This window comes from Ambystoma mexicanum, chromosome 6p (assembly GCF_040938575.1).
Source record: "Ambystoma mexicanum isolate Mex_15411 chromosome 6p, UKY_AmexF1_1, whole genome shotgun sequence".
In the NCBI taxonomy this organism is placed as follows: Eukaryota; Metazoa; Chordata; class Amphibia; order Caudata; family Ambystomatidae; genus Ambystoma; species Ambystoma mexicanum.
In genome coordinates, this window is record NC_090935.1 from 779,010,219 (window position 1) to 779,030,260 (window position 20,042).

At 45.6% G+C, this 20,042-nt stretch overlaps 1 protein-coding gene across 1 annotated transcript in view; it reads right to left on the bottom strand.

Moving 5' to 3' along the window:
* Nucleotides 1-11,787, bottom strand: part of ELL2 (elongation factor for RNA polymerase II 2) — a 364,302-nt gene extending 352,515 nt beyond the window's left edge. The window contains exon 1 of the mRNA XM_069627653.1: nucleotides 11,406-11,787. Within this exon, the coding sequence (XP_069483754.1) occupies nucleotides 11,406-11,564 (159 nt within the window). The 5' untranslated portion in view covers nucleotides 11,565-11,787. The remainder of the gene's footprint in view (nucleotides 1-11,405) is intronic.
* Between the last annotated feature and the right edge of the window lie 8,255 nt (nucleotides 11,788-20,042).

The following is a 20,042-nucleotide window of genomic DNA, read 5'->3' on the forward strand; positions in this document are numbered from 1 at the left end:
GAAGAACCTAAATATGGTCGGCAAACACAGGTTCGACCCTGAAATCCAGAAACACAAACGGCAGATGAGGCAGGCGATGCGACAGGCCCAGTAATTGGACCGCACACTTCGAAAGAATAAAATTAGAGTTGTAAAACAGAGGTACAAGAACTGGATGAAATCACACGTGCATTTGACCATCCAAAAGGACGCCGAAACAATGACATCTGCCCTAAGGAACAAAAACACAAGTGAGTTCTGGAGGATCATTAATAAGACACAGGCCCCACAAAAGGCTTTACAAACTTGCCTGGTGACGGAATTAACCTGGATCTCTCATTTTGAGAATTTATACAAGGGGTATAGGACTTCGGGCATCGAGTGTGCTTTGACTTTTCCACTGCGTGCACTCAAGTATTGTAAAAATGACATTGTGTCAATTATTACGAAGGCCAATAATTCAAGAGCTCCTGGCCCGGATGGTTTAACCAACTACACCATCAAGCAATGCCCCGAGATTTGGGCTGAGTTTTGTATAACCCTTTTCGACAGAATAAATAAATCGGGTCACCCTCCTAAGTCCTGGAAATCAGCAATCGTCGTACCGATATTCAAAAAAGGAGACAGATCAAGCCCTCAAACCCTAGAAATTATCAGCAGGTGGCTTTATTGGATGTCCTGGGCAAGGTCTATGCTACCACTCTGCAAAGAAAACTAGTAGAGTGGGCTGTAGAAACGGCCCATGTAGACGCACAGCAGTCTGGGTTTGTGAAACAAGTGGGGTGCTCCCTAAATTTACTATTACTTAACCTGGTAAAAATGGAGGCCCTGAAATCTAACAGTAATTTACCTGGCGTTCATCGACTTTGAGCGCATTCGATATTGTTGACCGGGACCTATTATGGTAAAAATTGCATCGATGGGGATGTCCAGAAGAGTTAGTGACCGCAATTCAGGAGCTACACACCAATACAACTATAAGGATCCGCCTAGATCAATCTGGCACACTGTCTACAGTGATTACCACACAAGGGGGTAAAACAAGGCTGCCCACTTGCTGCAGCCATCTTCAGCTTGTTTATATCGGACATAGGAAATTCGATAGAAGCTGTAACTTCTTTCCTGCCGAAAATAAAGACTCACATAAGCTGGCTCCTATATGCCGACAATCTTGTTGTAATGGATTTAACACCTGTCGGCTTACAAAGAAAACTTGACGCCCTTCAGAGTTCTGCCATGCTAAAAAAAAAAGTGAAATCCTAATATTTAAGAAGAGAGGAGCCACTTCAAAAAAATTCAAATGGCATCTAGGAGATGCACCAGTGACGTTATCCCAAAATGGCATGGTACTAAGCTCGTGTATCAACGATGCTCCCTGGGAAGCCGACACAAAAAGGTAATGCACTCAGTTGGCGTGTCACGCGCTTTGTATGAAAAAGAATCGGGAAATCATTAGAACCCTCACGACTTAGCTACAAAAAGTCATTCCTGTTTTGACCTATGGGGCTGAGAATGCACTGGGATGTTCCTACGAAGTATGGTCTTCTCTGGAGAACCAGTTTTGGACTAAAGTGTTGGGTCTCCCAAGAGGGACTATGACCTTGTGCATCAGATATGAGTTATCGTTCATTTCACTACAGGCAAGTATTACCTGGAATTTGTTATCCTTGTTCCGAAAGACATGTGCGCGAGAAAACATCTTGCAGTTTGAAATTTTCCACAGCGCAACGGCCAAAGGACAAAACGTAATGGCTTTGTGGATACAGCGGTGCGAAAGCCTACTCGACGAATATAACATCAACATTAACTTGCTTCACGAAAATCCAGACGCGGCAAAACTGAAAATTTGGCGCCTGGACTGGGAGAGAACTTGCTCCCAAAGAGCCCTTGCAAAATTGATATACGTGCCAGCTGAAGCACGTGCTTTCAATACGGCTCAACGTTACATTAGCCTTTTTCCTGACCCTCAGGCACGAAGGCGCTTCATGTTGTTCCGCATGAACTTGTTCAAAACAAAGGAACGCCTGCAAACGTGGAGCTGCAACAAGACCATAAACCACCTGTGCAGATTCTGTGCAAAAGACAATAGAAACACAGTCCTATTTTGTAGCAGTTTTTGTAATGAAAGAACATTGCAGTTGGGCCTGTGGAACAGGACTCCCCCCTCATTGTGTGCAGACGAATGGTGGGGTCATATGTTCAACGGAACGGATCCTAAACGGTTAATCACATTGACGCATTTCTTAAAGATAATGGAACTTCGACTAGACATGGTCCCTGGAGTTTTGGAATTGAGCCATGGATGATGTGAAATCTTTGGAGTTTAATGGACGGGGACGGACCTGGTCTGTGATGGTTGTGGTAGTAACGTGAGGCTTGTTACTTTGTTGTTCGTTTTCACTTTTGTTCTTGTGATTATTGATGTGTGTGAATATATTTTAAAGGTTTATATAAACCATATAAAAAAATTGATTAGCAGAGTTCTGTTGATTAGCAAACAAACCCATTTGATTAGCAATTGTGTACCAATGTTTATAATGCCACCAGAAGATAAGCGTACCCAAGATACAAAATGAGCAATAGAACTGATCTGAAGACATTAGTGAGATAAGACAGGCCTTGCAAATTCTTTCTGTAAAATGGTGCATGTCACCACAAACCCACTTTGGTTTGGCGCACTGCTGTCATCCAGAGGCCAGCAATGCACAGTGAAACTTTTGACATTTATTGCAAACAAATTAAAGTTAAAATAAAAGTTTCAAACATTCCCTGCAAATGGTACCACCCTTCTTACAATCTACTCTACTATGCGAATGGGCAAAAATACTTTGTAAGCCCTGGTCGAGTGTCTAAAAGGGTTAGCTGCATGAATGGACATAAATAGATATTATAAAAACGCTCTGAAAACAGTTTGGCCAGCTCTCTACCGCAGGTGCAAATATATGATGCAATCATAATCAGAGCAAAGTGAGCTCTGGAGGTAAGTGTACAGTTTTGCAGTAGGTCTGTAGATGGACATCCTAGATTAAACTATAGATCGCTACTTTAAGTAAATATCAAGTTAGGTTGTCTATTATATAAAAGACAAAGCAGAATGGATGGTGTAGCAGGCAGAGAACTGGGCAGAATATTGTAATTTGCGGCCATCTCACTTTCAGGGTAACGGGTATAAACCAACATGGTAAGATAGAATGTCAAGGAGTATGGGATCAACTCATGGGTTGAGCACCAGTTGCAAGCTGTATGTAACCAGCAGGCCACAGGACTAGGTTTGTCATTAAAGCATTCGGCCACATGGTCATGTACATTTTCAAAAGCGTCCACTCGTCAATATGATGAATCTTCCACCAACAAAATGAAATCTAGTTGACACTGAGATTTGCATTCACTTCACTGTAAAGCATGGAGACACTGCAGTGTTTTACAGTAGCAATACTGTAATTATGCATTTTGTAACCCATTACATTTTGAGAAAAGTTATTTTTTTTAAAAAGGCTTTCAATTCCTAACACATAGCTTATCTGCCAAAAGACCACTAACTGTATCCTAACAGAATTGTCCCGATTATTTCTGGTTTGCAATTATTTGAAAAATAAAAATGAAATGTGCATAGCACTCCCACAGAGGCATGTTGGCACATGAGTGAAGGGGATGATTACTGCTGCACTCTCGCCATTAGCCCCTTTAAACTTGCAGTGAACAGAGAAAAGAGGGTGGCGAGAGCTCTGAAGGCAGGAGAGGATTAGAGGGTGAGCTGTGCTTTCATTGAACAGGGTAACTTAAATAGTTACCTTTGCTACACAAGTGCCAATTTAATCAGCAAACCTACAGAATTGCATAGCAAATTGCTCCGCGACACTGCTTATGTTATGCCTTGATATGTAGTAGAGGAGATATGGCGTCAACTGCGTTTTTGAGGGTGAGGTTGTAGATTTCAGCCAAGACAGTAGGGTCGTTGGAGAACGGCGACCTGAGGGCTGCAGTCTCCAGGTAGGGTAGGAGGTTGTCTTTGGGTAATTTACAGGCGTTCCTGGCTATGGTCAGTGGCAAAGATGCGTTGACTTAATGGTTTTAATGGATGTTGGGATGGAGAAGTGAATAAGATAGTGGCCTGTCAAGGGACATGGGGTGTCGGTGCCGGTTGAGGCGGAGCAGTTGTGGTCAACAACCCAGTCAAGGATATGCCCATTACAGTGAGTTGGGTTAGTGACTCGTTGAACGAAGCCCATGTTCTTTAATGCATTGGCGAGCGATTTGGCCTGTGTCTTTGGAGTCCTTAAGGCCTAGGTTTAGGTCGCCAAGTAGGATTGGTTTGGCGATTTTCATATTTTCTCCCAGTAAGTGGAGAAGGTTTTTCTGGAAATCTGAGGAAGGACCTGTGGGTCAGTAAACGATGTGAATGGAAATTGAGCAATTGGGCGATGAGGAGAGTTTAACGGCGATTAGAGTCCATATTACCTCCCAGTGAGGAATTTACTTGTCGAATGGAGACACTGGCTATGAGAGCTACCACACCCCCTTTCATATGCAATCTGTCCTGTCGATATACGGTGTAGCCTGGTGGAAGGGCTAAGGGTATAGCGAGTCCCACTGCCTCGTGAAGTCAGTAATTGTGAGGAAAGTTGTGGTTGGTAAGTCCCGGATCTCCACAGTGGGGGCTGGGAGAGAGCACATGTTGATAAGGGCACAATCAAGTGGGATGGAGGAAGTGCTTAAGGGTGATTTTAATAGGGTGGAGTTGGTTGCTGTTAGTGCCGAGGGAGCCGTGTGGCTGGAGGTATGGGGTGAGAATTGGCTTTGACGAGATGCTATACTTGGTGGTCTAAGTGGGAAAAGGTTGGGAGTAGCTGATTTGTCCCCTCTGGCTGTGAGAGTTTAGTTGGAGTGGGGGTTGGGGGGAAGCTTTGTGGGCGAGCAAAACGTGACTGTGCGGGCTGAGGTCCGTGTGGAACAACAGCCAAGAAATGCGTTTCCAAGATCAGTGGGCCTGGGGCACATTACGTAATACAGTGGATTAGTGCGGCACCCAAGCCTAGTCCGTCTACAGGCCAGGTATTCCGGGGTGGGGGGGGCTAACCTTGGTAGATTTGTGCGTGTGTAGGTCAAGAGGGCTGAGGAGACCTGGTAGGGGTGGGGGGCATCAGCTGCATTAGGAGTCTAGGATACATTGCAAGAATGCTTGAGCGGGGAGCGCAGGTGGGCAATGGCGCCGAGCTGAGGCATGGCATGGAGGAGGGGGATGCCTTGTGATGTGAACTCCGAAAGCTGGATTGTGCTGACTGCGTTAAGGCACCAGAAAGGAGAGCTGGTGTGGGGAGGAGGGACTGGTCTAGCAGGGAGCAGGTGCACCACTGGTGCAGACGCAGATGTGGCTAGCTATGGGCTGTCAAGTAGCCAGTAATCTGTTTCACAGGGGGTGGATAGTTGCGCGTAAAGGGTCTTATTAAGTGTGCAGACCTGGATGCGAGAATGCTAGGGGCCAAGGAGGTGGCCGAGATCCTATCTGTGGAAAGTGAGAGCCAGACAGCGGCTATGGGGCTGCCTTGAGCAAGTAGGGATAGCTGTGTAGGAGGAGTGCCACTATCTGATACATTTCTCTGGCTGTTCATGGATTAGGTATTCTCCAGCAGTGCTTGAACCAGTGGAAGCAGGACCCACAGAACGAGATTAAATAGGGACCGAGTTGTATATCAGAGGGCATCAACTGCACATCAACGAGTATTGGGAGAAGAAAATGCCGAACAGATCCAGGTAGAAGAGGGTTACACAGAAGCAGATTTATACGGATGAGGTAGTAGGACATCTTGACCTGTGCTGGGGTTGGGCAGGTAATTCATTAGGAGAGGCAATGGCCTACAAGGAGTACAAGAACCAGAGCGTGGGTTAGGTGTAGAAGCACTTCTTGAGGAAAGTGGCAACAACTGTCATACATGCTGGCGAGGTAGACCCACGTCTACAAAAGGGAAGCAACTACAGGTCAGATAAGCAGTTGGGGAGTTAGGGAGGTTGGTGGAGACCAGCAAGCACAGACAGATGTCTGGCTAGAGGAGTTGCTGGAAGCAACCACAGGGTCGGATCTGCAAGGCAGGTATTTGACCAGGATCTTGGTTGGGGCAGGGGTCGGACCAGGAGCCAAAAGAAGATCAAAAAGAGGAGGGGTGGGGGTCGGCCGAGCAACCACAGGGCTAGATCTGCAGACTGGAACGAGCAGCAGGGGCACACTTTCCATAGTTCGATCTGACTGGGCAGCAGCACATATACAGCCATATCTTAAAGGAGGGGGGAGCAGCACACAAAAGGAGCCACCCATACAGCCAGTCACAATGCAAGGGGACAGGCACCAGATCAAATGGAAAACGGTGCACCCAAATATCCAGACAGTTTTAAACACTGAGTTTTGCATAAAAGTGGCTGTCCGATTTGTGAAGACGCACTTCGTTCTTGGTCGGCTAAGAACTGGGCTGGATAAAAGGCTTGGACTAAAGGTACATCGTTTAAAAAAACATATATAGCTCCTGGAGACTCTCCGTAATGTTTTACTGATGGTTTTGTACTGTAACTGCATGAAGGATTACGTCTTGTTCGTGGATTAGGTATTCTCCAGTAAATAAAACATAAAAAGGGGGGGGGGCGATTCATTTCAAAACGAGTTCATACCAAGATGGGGGACCTCCAATCAGAAGCAAGTTTCAACACTACTCTTCCCTCAAGGACACCAGGCCCAGCAATGCTGCACTAGTATTAGTCCCCAACTTAAATAAACGGCGAGGAGAATCTGCTTTTTCAGTTAGGCCACAATACTGAACACCCTACCCAAACCTCACCACCTGAAGTGAACCACCCGACTTCAGCTCAAAATGTTGCTTTTTAATCCACCACTCAAAAACCTGCACTAGAAACGTGGCTAATTTACAACAAACAATTTTCGAAATTCTAGGCACTACCACCTGTTGGAAAGCAATTGGATTTAGGGATCATTTGCTGCGCGATTCTAGTCTGTACATTAACCTCAGTGAAATCTACAGCGAAGAGCCAGAAAACAAGCACACTGCCCCCATGCCTCAACTAACACCTCACTACTCCAATCTGGTCTCTTTACACCTCCTTCAGATGATACCATGTCCAGTATATGTTCTAGTAGCCGATCTGATAGTAGAGCGCTCGCTTTGACATCTGTGCAGTGCCTGCTGATAAAGGTTCGAATCCAGGCAGGGCCAAACTCCGCCTTTCATCCTTCCGAGGTCAATAAATGAGCACCACACAGCGTGGGTAATAATAAGCAGCGCTCCGATACCTAAGGGTTCGTAGCGCTATATAAATGCTAAATTATTATATTTAGAAGATTAAGGGTCTGAATTGGTTAACCATGCTGTCAATTTTTTTTTACACTCCACAATCCGGGCGCTGCCGAGATGGCTATACGATCAACAGATTTTCACACAGGTAACTGGTACTTCCGACCTACATCCATTAACCGCAAACGTTTCTGCATCTGGCTTTCTCACTAAAACCACGCCCTCCTTTTACAGAGCCATAAGCAGCAAGGCCAACATTATTGGCAGAAGGGCACTATATAAGACCGCTTTACATTACATGATTGAATTGGTTACCTACCGAGCAGCTCACGAGAGTTCGAAAGATTAACAAAAAAAAAACAGATTTTCATAATTCTTCTGTTGCAGGATACTATTAATGTTATGAAACAGCTAGGGTGAATCATTGATATACAGGACCCAAGTCTGGGGTCCACACAGGCAGTGTGCGCCTTTTATATTTTGCCAGCAGCACTACACGAAAATATCACGTTTATTTGTCGTGTGTTCGTTTTCTAAAAGACAAATGCTTATTTGTCTTGTACACTCTAATAGAAATTGGCAACTGGATGGCCTTTGCCTATTTCAATTTACAACATGTTCACTTCACGTGATGTCACTTCCTGTTGTATGCTAGGAGATGCAGATGCCCCATTCTTATGACTTCAGGCTCTTAATATACTGTTTAACCGTAGCCTATAAGGGCAAAGTTGCTTAGATTAAAAAAAAAAAAGTAATGACAAACTCGCCACCTTTGCATACGTTGGGAAGTTAGCGACTGTATATGGCAACTTCAATTTAATTCAAGACAATGGGGTTAGAAGGCTTTCTTCAAGTCGTACAGAACACCAAAACTTGCATTATGTTAAATTTAATAAATGTATATGGTGCTAATGAACGTGTTCGATGGCGTTTTTACAAAGATGCGCATGGACCCCACAGGACCATAAGGCGAATTTGAAGAAGTGGCTGTACTTCACTCCGCCAGAGTATGCCCCCAAAACCGGGCATGGAGAACAAGGTGCTGACCGGTTGGGAGTTCAGAGTTTAAGGATAAACCGGAGAATCCAGGCAGCAACTCCCAAAAGGGGTGTAAAATCCAGTGGATAACCAGCCAGTCCAATCGGCCAGAACGACGGAATGTGGTTAGGGCGAGGCAGAAGCTAGTTCGTGTTTCTGCAGGCAGGGTAAAGGAGCAACTGGGATACTGCAGGCCTACAGAACACTGACGGCTCAGGAAATAAATGCCTGTATAAGTGAGAAACCTGAGACATGGTTAAATACCATTCAGCACCCACAGTGTCAACCCACAGACCCTCCCCCATAACATGGCACTAAATGTATTAAACTGAAATCTTTTAAAAGCATAGCCGCTCTAACAGTTTAGGAGACTTACGAGTTAAGAAGGCAGTCCCTTCTGTATATGGCGATATTTAAATTCATAGGCGGAACATTTGGTGTAGGTCTGAAAAACCATGTATACATGATATCGTTGACAAATATGCATGCCACGCAATCAAACTAGCAAACTAGAGACAGCAACAGGCCAAATGCAAACCCATGTCCCCCAGTCAGGCACAGTACAAAAAACATGTTATGTGGTGGGCGCAGGGCCTGAACTCGGGGGAAGCAGCAGCCACAGAACGAGATGAAATGAGGACCGAGCTGTATATCGGAGCGAATCAACTGCGGATCTATGAGAAGCACGTGCCAAAACGGAACTAGTGAGAGGAGGGTTACACAGAAACAGATTTATATGTGATGGGGAGTAGGAACACAGATCTTGACCCGTTCTGCGGGGGTCGGAAATTCATTGGGAGAGGCAAAGGACCACAAGGAGTACAAGAATCGGAGCGTGGATTGGGTGCAGAAGCACTCGAACTTGAGGAAAGTGGCCAATAACTAGGAGCCATACATGCTGGCGAGGTAGACCCACATATACAACAGGGAAGCAACTACAGGCCAGATAAGCAGTTGGGAGAGGTTGGCAGAGACCAACAAGCAGAGTCGGGTGACTGGCTAGTGGAGTTGCTGGAAGCAACCACAGGGACGGACAAGGAGCCAAAAGAAGATTAAATTAGGGGCGAGGGTTGGGGTTTCAAGCAATGACAGCGTAGATCCGCAGACTCGAAGAGCAGAGGGTCAAAGTTTCCACAGTTCGATCTGACTGGGCAGCAGCACAAACAGAGCCATATCTTCAGGTAGGGGATGGGGTTGCCCCACACAGCCAGTCGAAATGTAGGGGGGACAGGCACCTGATCAAATAGAAAAGGCGTGCACCCAAATATTCCGACAGTTGCAAGTATTAAGTATTGCAGAAAAGGGGCTGTCCGTTGTCAACGAGATTTGTTAAGACACGTTTAGTTCCTGGACGGCTTCTAAGAACTGGGCTGCATAAAAAGGCTTGGACTAAAGTGACACTTTAAAAAAAAAAGTATAGCTCCTGGGGACTCTCGCTAATGTTTTACTGATAGCTTGATGCAGTTACAGTAACACGCAAAGACACAGAAGTTCTTTATAGCCCGAGGGGCTGATTCTCTTAACCCAATCCCCCCTCCCCCCGCGAGAGCCGCACGTATTCACTGCAATGGCCACCGAGACTGACTTGTCTCCAGGCAAATTTCCAGCTTCAGAAAGTGATAAATGATCACAATTTGAATTCCCATACATGCCACCAACCCGACCTTCCTGGTTGTGGAGATGAGAAAATGAACACATCCTAAAACAAAATAAAGACGTGGAGTTCCGTTCAAGCCAGCTAGCCGAGGAGATTCGTTCATCAAATAGTCTAAAGCCAGTGGAAACAAGATGAACCACACAATTGTGCCAAAGCTCAGAGCGAGTAAGGATAGTGAGCCATGTGGAGTCACGCAAAATAGGTTACCTTGGTCCGAGAGAATATAGTAGAAGCTGGAGCGGAGCTATCCCCCTCTGAACGGGGGGATGGGGAAGCTGCCACCGGAGGGGAGGGGGCGGGCGAGGGTAGCGTCACGATCTCTAATAAGCATCATTAGGGTTGCCTTTTTCTCTTACACTTCCATGTCTGCTGATCTCCACACAGGATTGTATTGATCCGTGTGCTTTGTTAACCACTGGCTTTGCACCGTCAACTTCATTTCAAAACGAGGGGGTGGTGAGGAGAGCACTGGATGAGCCAGAGACACGAAAAGCGACAACTCAGCAAAAAAACCCTCGCCCCTCCTTCCTACGAGTAGAGTTGGCTCGGCTTACCGAGCAGACACAGAGACCAGCTGGCACCATGTACAGGGCAACATTATCAAAATGAGACGTTTTAAAAGAATATTGTCATACCAACATTATCCAGTTGAGAAGTTGTAAAAGAAAATCGTCATACCAAAAAAGACGTACAGAAAATGCTAACATTGAAAATTAGGTTTCACGTCAAGTCTAGATGGGACGAACTGAAATAAAATGAATGCTATGAAAAAAAAGATATTTGACACATCACGAACGTGTCAGCTTTATACAAATCAAACGCCAAAATGAAGTTACTACAAACAATTAACGAATAAATTATGCTTTGTGGGGTGGCTAAAACGGAATGAGATAATTAAGTTTCGAGACGTGGCGTCCGATTTAAAACCATACAAAAACAGTAGAAGGGAGATCAGTCAGGGTATATACAGTCAAAGGCCAGCGTGTGGAGCAAGTTACCACTTTAACCCTGTATTAAAAGAGACTGAACTGTTGACAGTTTTAATCCTGTACAGTCGAACGTCTGTTCTAACCAAGACCCGAGACTCTAGCAAGAACACCACCACCCCAAACTTAAAGCCAGTACTAATCCTAGACCCAAAGTGACAGGCACAACGCCACCCCCAAATACACTTGGTGTTAAACGAAGACCCCAAAGTCCCAGCTGTGAGGGTTTGCTCCAGGCTACCCACTGCACAGTCATTTCACTAGCAGGGAAGAGAGGTGGCCCTTGGCAGAACTAAAAACTTGTCCCAAGGGTTGGGGGGGGGGAGGGGGTAGCGATGACGTTTTCCTCAAGTACATTTCGAAGAAGTGCCCCAACACCCGACATTTGATGGGGGTGCCCCTTAATCCAATTCAACACCTGTTGTCAAAGTCCCTCTCCTTCGCACCAACCTTGGTGTTCTGGTAGTTCTCTAGCGCCCGGAATGCAGTCTCGGTGAGCTTGACGTGCAGGACGGTGATGCGGTCCTGGCTCAGCCTGCCGCAGGACAGCCCATACCTCCCTTCCTCACTAAGCGCCGCCATCTTTGATTTCCCCCCGCCTGCGGCCATCCAGCTGAGCCGAGGGTCATATACCAGCACAACCTAACTTGCTGTTCTGCGCCGCTGTAGCTTCACACGCCTCCACTGTAGAGAGAACTTTTGCATCGACAATTGGTCACCCTTAGTCACACGCCCCGCCTACCACGCCGCGGCGCTTCTGCTGATTGGACAAAACCACCGCACATCTGCCAAGGGGTCTGGCTCTCTGTAGATTTTTGGCCAGTCTTGGTTTCATTTCAAAAGCCGGGACGCGACGTTTTGGAGGAGGTGACGTCTGAGATACGTTTAATTAATCATTTTTGACGTCACTGATGACGGCTGCGCTTGGCCGGGTTGGTCAGCATACAGATGAGCCATGATCAGCTTCAGCTAACCGTGCTCCCGGAATGGCTGAGAGGGCGGGCTCTGGCTGTACGGTGACACTGGCTTAGGTGTCCTGATTCTTCTTTAAAGCGGCAGTGACTGTGTTATGTCCATGACAAGCCCTACCTATTAATGCTGGTGAGCCAGCAATGAGCTCCTCCCCTGCAGCTTGGCCGCCCTTCTACGACCGGGAAAGTCCTGCTTGTTAGACGGAGAATTGCCCACTTTCGGGTCATTTTCGATCTCACTATTTAAAGTATGTATTTCTCTTGGCCCTAATTCTGCCCCTTTCATCTCTAATATACAAAAGTCGACCGGTTTTAGAACAAGTAAAGAGTTTCGTGATTTACTCCCCTTATTTTTTGGGGTATATTACAGACAGTTATATTCTGGAAGATACAGACCTTTGATTCTCAGGATAAAACGTGTATAGATGTTATCGCTTTTAATATGAACAATACTTAATTTTCCAACTAACAAAAACGGCATCAAATATCAGATGCTTGCACCCATTCTTTCTCTTAACACTATTTTTGGATTTCAGGATTAAAAACGTTGCTGCACATAACCTCTATGAATTCAATGCGATTTGGATGTCTGGTATACGAAATTACTTATAACATTTTTTTTTTTTGCATCGTTTATCATACATACTGGTCAACAGTGCATTACAAAATGAAAAAAAAACACGGAAGTACTCCACGTTTCGACATATCTGTTTGTTCTGATAATTGGCAAGACTGTCTGTCCCATTAAAGGTAAAGTAGCCTTTCCCAGAACGCAACTTAGTAAACCCGTGAGGTTCTAGTGCACTGCCTTTCACGGAAAGAAGTGACAGTACCGATAGCCTGGTCATGCCTGCCCATTTAAAGCACTGTTTATTTTTTCCTCAGGAAGTGGCTCAGAAGCCTCCTGGGCTGTAAAATGGGTGGGAGGTTGCGGCGATAAAGATTTCAGACAAGCCAGCTGTTTTTATTCTAATCATATGATAGAATTCTGTACAGCCATGTGCATGTGTATGTCAGTGTTTTCATTTGGCCTCAGCCCTTGCTTGTATTTTTGAGAAATACCGGTTGTTGGATTACCGCTGGCGCTCTAGTAGGGCTGGTAGCATGAACCCTGTCGTGTCCCTGTCAGCAACTACACCCGGGCCCACCCGGATGGGAGGCCCGGGGCCGTAAGCTGGGAGGTGGGGGGTTTGTGCTAAGTCCGGTGGGGCAGTGCCTTTTGGCGCTGCCCCACTTAGCATGCACATGGTGGGGTCGGGCTGCTGGGTCCCTTTACAATGGGAACCCAGACAGCGCGTCTCCAAGACAGGAGGGTGAGGTGAGAGGGGCAGGTGACAACCGGCAGTCGCTGCCCCCTGTCACCTCGCCCTCCATACTTCAAAGGCCCCCCTTCCCATCCTGCGGATGCTGAGCGGGGGCCTTTTGAAGTTCAAAGAAGGGGCCGCCTTGCCCCCAGGCCGAATTTTGCCTTTATCTGGCGGGGGCAAGGTGGCCCTTCTCATGCTTCCTCCCCGTCAGCCACGAACAGCAGCAGGACGGCTGCAGGTCCGGGGAAAAGGATCGCCTTGCCTTCGCATTTCACGGATCTCGAACATCTAGAGCCCGGAGAGGTCGGCTCAGCAGTGAGCAGCTACAGACGGAGCTCGAGCACAACACAAGAAGTGAGCAGGCTTGCAGCAGCAGAGCCCCTGTAGCACCGCAAGCAGAGCGTCAGCCTCCGGCATACAAGGACATTGGTTCGAGCCCAGTTGAGGCTCAGGCTGAGGGGAAGAAGGAGGGTGCTCCCTGTGCTGAGCAAGAAGAGGCAGGTCTCGGGTTACAGGTGGTTAATTATACTCCCCTCTACGGCTCCACCAGTCAATCCTTGTTTTACTTCGCCTTTTACAGCTGGGGAGGTAGAACTGTTGTTTTGCCCGTTTGCGGCAAATGGCGATTGTAAGAAGGGCACGTACAGCTCACACGCGATAAGTACATTTATGCCTTCTGCCCCTCCTACCGTCGCAGCTTCAGCACGGATAACAATTTGATAGTTGAGCAGAATTTATTTTTAACCATAGAACAGGTGAAATGGGCAGATATTGAGTGACGTTATAAAGTGGGTGGAGATGGTCAGGCGTACCACATCCTTTTCGGTCATCACAAAAATGCCACTAAAGGTCCCCGTCGCTTAATTATCATTGCGAGTTATGTTGGGAGGTTGGTTGTATGACGTATGTGCGCGTGCTGGAAGAATATGTTTAAAATCCACTTATATGCAGCATACTGTGCCCTAACAAACACGATACTTCGTACAGATACATTACATTCACAAATACATAAAGAAGCCAGGGTCATCAAACAGCTTGAACGGATTGTACATGTTATGCTCTTTTACCGTATTTTATTAAGTATTGCTTTTGATGCATTATGATTGTGTTTATTATGTATTTATATTATTTGTAAAGTTTATTTATAAACTGTAACACATTAAATAAATCAAAAAAAAAATTTGAAAATTTTTACTAGGCTTTACGCTGTGCCAAATCGCCAGCAGAGTAGTTTCAGAACTCCAGTGGATGGTCATTTTTACCGTCCACAGGGCTCGCTAGGGGTGCGTTGGGAGCTGGTCATTGACCCTGCAAAAACGCAAACCATGGCAATCGCCAAAGCTCTGTGCGCCTTTGCAGCAGGTGCACATCGCCATAGTCGATTTTGGCCTCTTTGTAGCTGGTATTATGTACACATTGTGTCAAATTCGAGTCTGCTCATTGTCTGCCTGCCCAGAACTATCACGGATTACACCGTCAGTAAATGTACAGCGAGAAGCCATTCTAAACACGGCTACGTTCAAGGTGGGTGAGTCATGGACTGTTAATAAAACATTTTGTTTTTTCCATAATTCCATATATGGATCTCAAAGTGCTCTAGAAACAACAAGCCTAATTGTGACAGATTTGTGCTGCTGCACATAACGAGATGTCCATGAGCATTTCAGATTTGCACATGGTACCCTTTACCGGATTCACAAAGCCTACAACTTGCTAGGAGCATCTCCAATATGAGTTTGAGGATATGATATGGCATTTAAAACGCGCCTGTAAACGTTGTGATTACATTTTTATGCGAGATTCTCACAGATGTGCCACGTATCTTCAAATTTGCTCCAGACTTCTTAAATCCAGTAGGTAATGGATGCAAATCTGAGCTACCCACCATTACCCCCTGATTTGCTGCAGTGCACATCTTTGTGAATCTGGCCCATATTTAACACAGCACAAAAAAGATAAGGAGATAATAAGAGGAGAGACGGTCTCCTTTATGAATTCTGTCAAAGGAATGCAAAGCTATCTGAAATCCACAGGATATCATGTCAGACCATTGATACAAATATACTGGCTTCAAGTTGTTTGTTAGTGTTTCACAGCTTCTGGACGGCATGTGTATTTTTGTTTATAAAAATGCACACTACTGGGTATTTTAAATCCCACACATGTATGATATCAGTGCTAATTCACCTTAAGTATATACGTTCCTCCTGGGATCAACCCACTTGGGAGTTGTGATTGATATCGAGGAGAGAGAAAGTTGAGAGAGGTCCAGGAGAGGAGAGTGATGGGATAGTGTTGATCAGCTCAATTGCTTGTCAGTTTCCTGACTGACATCCTCTGAACTTCTAGCAAGGGTCTTGCCTATTCCCCTTATCTTGCATCTGTGCTCTTGACTTGTGAAAGCTACTCTTACAGGAATTAGCTCTACGTATTGCCCTCTCAGTTTAGGTGGAGCTACTCTTACTCTTAACCAGAAAACACTGTGTACAATCTGCATTTGACAATCGTTTCAGGTGGATTACACTTCGGAGAACCATAGTGGTCTTAGAAGCCTTTCTTAGGTTGCCAGTTAGTTTGCGCCCTTTTACTTGCTGACCATAATCCTGCCGTTCATTTTCAGGCGACACTGGGGACGTTCTTTTGGTATTTGGACACATGCTACTGGCTTAATCTGCATACTGAATCTGTTGGTTGCCTCCATGACCACCAGTCTGGCTTCAGAGCTGCCAGAAGCACAGAAACTGCTCTCCTGAACACCTGTGAAGACTTGCTCTCCAATCTTGACTGTAATCCCCCTTCTGTCCTTATTCTCCATGATCTATCCTCTACTTTTGATACTGTCAACCATACCATCCTGCTCAATTGTCTCCGGGACAACCTTGGTTTTATCAGGCCCTGGCCTGGTTGACCTCCTTTCTCACAAACTGGCCCTCTCGGGTCCAACTGGGGTCTTTCCTCTTTTCCATCTCTCTCTACTTGTGTTCCCCAGGGGTCTAACCTCTCTCCCTGTCTCTTCAACCACTACCTAGCACCTGTTGCCCACAGCATCGCTACTTTCTGCCTCAATTTTCAATGTTATGGACACTCCGTTCTCTTACAGGCTCCGCTGAGCCACCAATGCTTCTTCTCTCACACCAGTCTGTCTGGCGGCAATTCAGGAATGGTGTGCCGCCAATGATCTCTGCCTTAGTACCAGTAAAACTGAGATCCTGCTCATTGGGACACCCGCTCCCTCATTTCTTCTCACTCTCTGGCTGCCCACCCAGGGCTCTCTTCCTGCTCCTTCGTGTGAGGCTAAGAACCTTGGCTCATCTTCGACTCCACCCTCTCCTTCTCTCCTCACATCTCTAACGTCTCTAAGAAGTTCCAATCAGCTGCACTTCCCCGAAGTATTCTTCCTTTTCTCATTTTCCCCCAGAAGCTCACTGTCTCCAGAACTCTGGTCCTCTCTAGGCTGGACTATTGCAACAACCTCTTTCTAAATCTTCTTGCTTCTACTCTTCTAACTTTACAACTTATCCAGAACAGGACTGCAAGACTTGTCCTTGGCCTCAAGCCCAGGGATTGCATCTCTCCAGCTCTGAAATCACTTCGCTGGCTCTCTGTGGCTGTAAGGATGAAGTTCAAGACCCTCTGCATCGTCCACAAGGTTTTCTGGGGCCTGGGACCGCTCTACCTCCAACTTTCTCTTCCAAAACATATTCCTTCTCGAGCTCTAGGCTCATCCACCTCCAACTCTGAGGGTCGGATGCTTCTCCAACCAGAGAGTTGGGGGGGCAGATCTATCTCCTTGGGTGGGGCCTCCCTCTGGAACAGCCTCCCTGCCTCTTTCAAACTTGAACAGAACCACCTCTGGTTCCAGAAGCAACTCAAGACCTTCCTTTTTGCTTCCGCTTTCTCTCTTCCTCTCCCCTGCTGGTGCACCTGACTGCTCCGCGCACTGGTCACCTTCTGAACTCGGGCTCAGGGTCCTGCATGTCCAGTTGCCCTTGCACTTCCTCTGGGATCCCCAGCACTTAAGGGTCTGTATCCATTAGAATGGAACTGGTGGTGAGGTCCCCTATTCCAACAATTCACACCAGGATGTGGATCTGCTTAGTCCTGCTAGTTGCAGGAAAGCGAATGTTGAATGTTTTGAAAACTGATACTAGATCCAATTTGATTAAATTCAAGACCTGATCATGCTCTCAATGAGGGAGAAAGTATTTTAGTAGGAAAATGACTGTCAAGTAGTCTTTGAACCTCATGACTGGTATGATGGACGGATTCAACATTATAATACTGATCAGTCTTGGAATAGTCAGTATTACGTGTAGAACTCCAGAGCTCGGCACCATATAATCCAATAGGGAAACGGGCAGCAAAGGCAGACACAAGTTTTCTTCTATGCCGCTGTGCAGAAATGGTTCGGGAGAGCAGCATAGAAAGCCCTTCCCCAAATATTGGCCCAGGAGCACAGAAAATCAGGGTTTTAATGCAGTTTTACACAATGGTCGTTATACAGAAAAGTCAGTATGATACTTTAGTCTCTTAAATTAAGAGTGAACTTCTTAACAGTGCATCCTGTGGGAATGGCTTTGCAGGACAACCGACTTTGGTACAATTACACTGGGCCGACCCATGCAACACAAGCCACCTCCTTTAGTGGATATTTTCTATACACTGCAGACACTGCATTAGTTTGACTGGCTTTGAGGTTCTCAAACAGCAAAACCCGCCTTCTTGACATAAGGGTGTGTAGGTGGATGTACGTCTCCTCAGGCAGCAACTTACATCATCCTCGCATGGCCTTATGGGCACTTGAGCACTTACCAACCAATCACTGTTTGTTATGCGCCACCACCGCTAGCATGGCTGTGGATCCTACGTCATTTTCACAATGATTGCTGTCGTTCAATACTATGAAAAAAATACTTGGGCACAAACCGCTCATAACACAAACATACACATCCAGGAGGTCAACGGAAATGTTCCAAGAGTTCAATGATACATTTATAGGCAATTCTTTGGCAAAACAAACACACATTTAATTACATCAAGTTAAAAGAACACACATGATAATTCAAGGAAGCAAAAATGTTTTGGTATAATAACCTAATCCCTTCAAAGTATCCAACCTAGGGATAGTAATGGTTATAGATTCAGGGATAGTAATGGTTATAGATTCAGGGATAGTAATGGTTATAGATTCACAAGAACCTTTATAACAAAGATCAGTATTCATAGCAATGTGGAGAACATAAATAATATATATATATATATATATATTAAATATGGTAGGGCTCACAAATACAGTTGGCAAAATAAAAATTTAACACTCACTGAAGGTGATACTATACACAATACTACCAAGTTTCGGGACCTTCGAGCCAAATCATCATGGACCAAACCTCAATATTTTCTGTAAATGACAAAAGTAACGATATGACGTTAGAGCCTTTCTCAAAATTACATGGGAAACAGTAATTGAAAGAAACAGAACACTCATGGCGTTTCCCAATCTTTAGAATGTACACTTTAGCAAGAAAAACTCTATGTTACACAGACAGGGACCCAGAAGTACTCCAATTTCTGCCCATCGAGTCCTAAATAAATCAACACTAAAAAACAATAAAGAACAGTCTCAGAGAATATAGTATATAAAACCACCACCACACCTCTAGTGCCAATCAATTGATCAAAAATACCTGAAATGTGGGGGGTGCTCGTGAGCCTGAGCAAGAGGGCCACAGGCTGCGAGGTGAACAAGCTTTGCTGCTTGCATAACCCGTACTGTAATGAAATAAATGCCTGACCAACAAGCCATGCTGCCTGCTGATGATCTGGGGAGTCATTTTGGGCCGCTGAGGAGCCCGGTCACCTGAGAGAGATACAGAGGCCTGGGTCACACAGGCCAATGGCAGATGTGCGCCTTCCTTTTGCAACATGTGATTCTACTAATGTGATTTACGCCATCAAGTGTCCGTGTGGACTGTACTATGTGGGTCAGACATTACGAGTAGCAAAATTGAGGTGGAATGAACATAGATCATGCATAAGGAACCATAATCTGAACTCAGCGGTGTCAAGACATTGGGATGAGAAGAGACATAACTTGGCTCAAATCCGCTTTGTTATCCTAGAAGTGATTTTAAAAAGAGACACCCACGAGAATTTCCAAAGGAAAATGGATCAAAGAGAATCCTTTTGGATAGACCGTCTGAGTTCCCTTACACCAAGGGGGCTCAATGAAGAAATAAACTTTATGTGTTTCTTGTGATAACATGTTTGTAGAAGAGAATCAACTTTATGTTTTTTTCACAGTATATCGATATTTTCTATGAAAACAACCGCTGCTACTGTTCCGCTATTTAATTGCATTTAACATTCCTTGCCACGTCTTTCTCTAAGATTACACGAGATCTAGGTTTATGACTTCATAATAATGAAAACTCATTGCTTATATAACATCATAGTAATAGAATATATGTTGCAGAGTTGGATTACTATGGATTATTTCATTACATACTTCCCACTTCCCAGATTTAGTCACTTTGAACCTTTAGCTTTGCATACATTATTAGGATCTGCTTAATGAATACACATTGCCAGTCCCCTAATTACTCTGGCCCAGTAGACATGAGATTACAATCACGCGCGTTTACTTTGAATGGGTTTGTCACCATGGAAACATCCCCGCCCCCTGGCTGGCGCCCGAGGGTGGGGCGCGAGGCGTACGTGCTTCTCACTGAACCACGACGCCTCACTCCGTCTCCATGGTAACCTTTAAAACGAAAGGAAAATAACGCTTGCTCGTTGCAAGCGGCTCA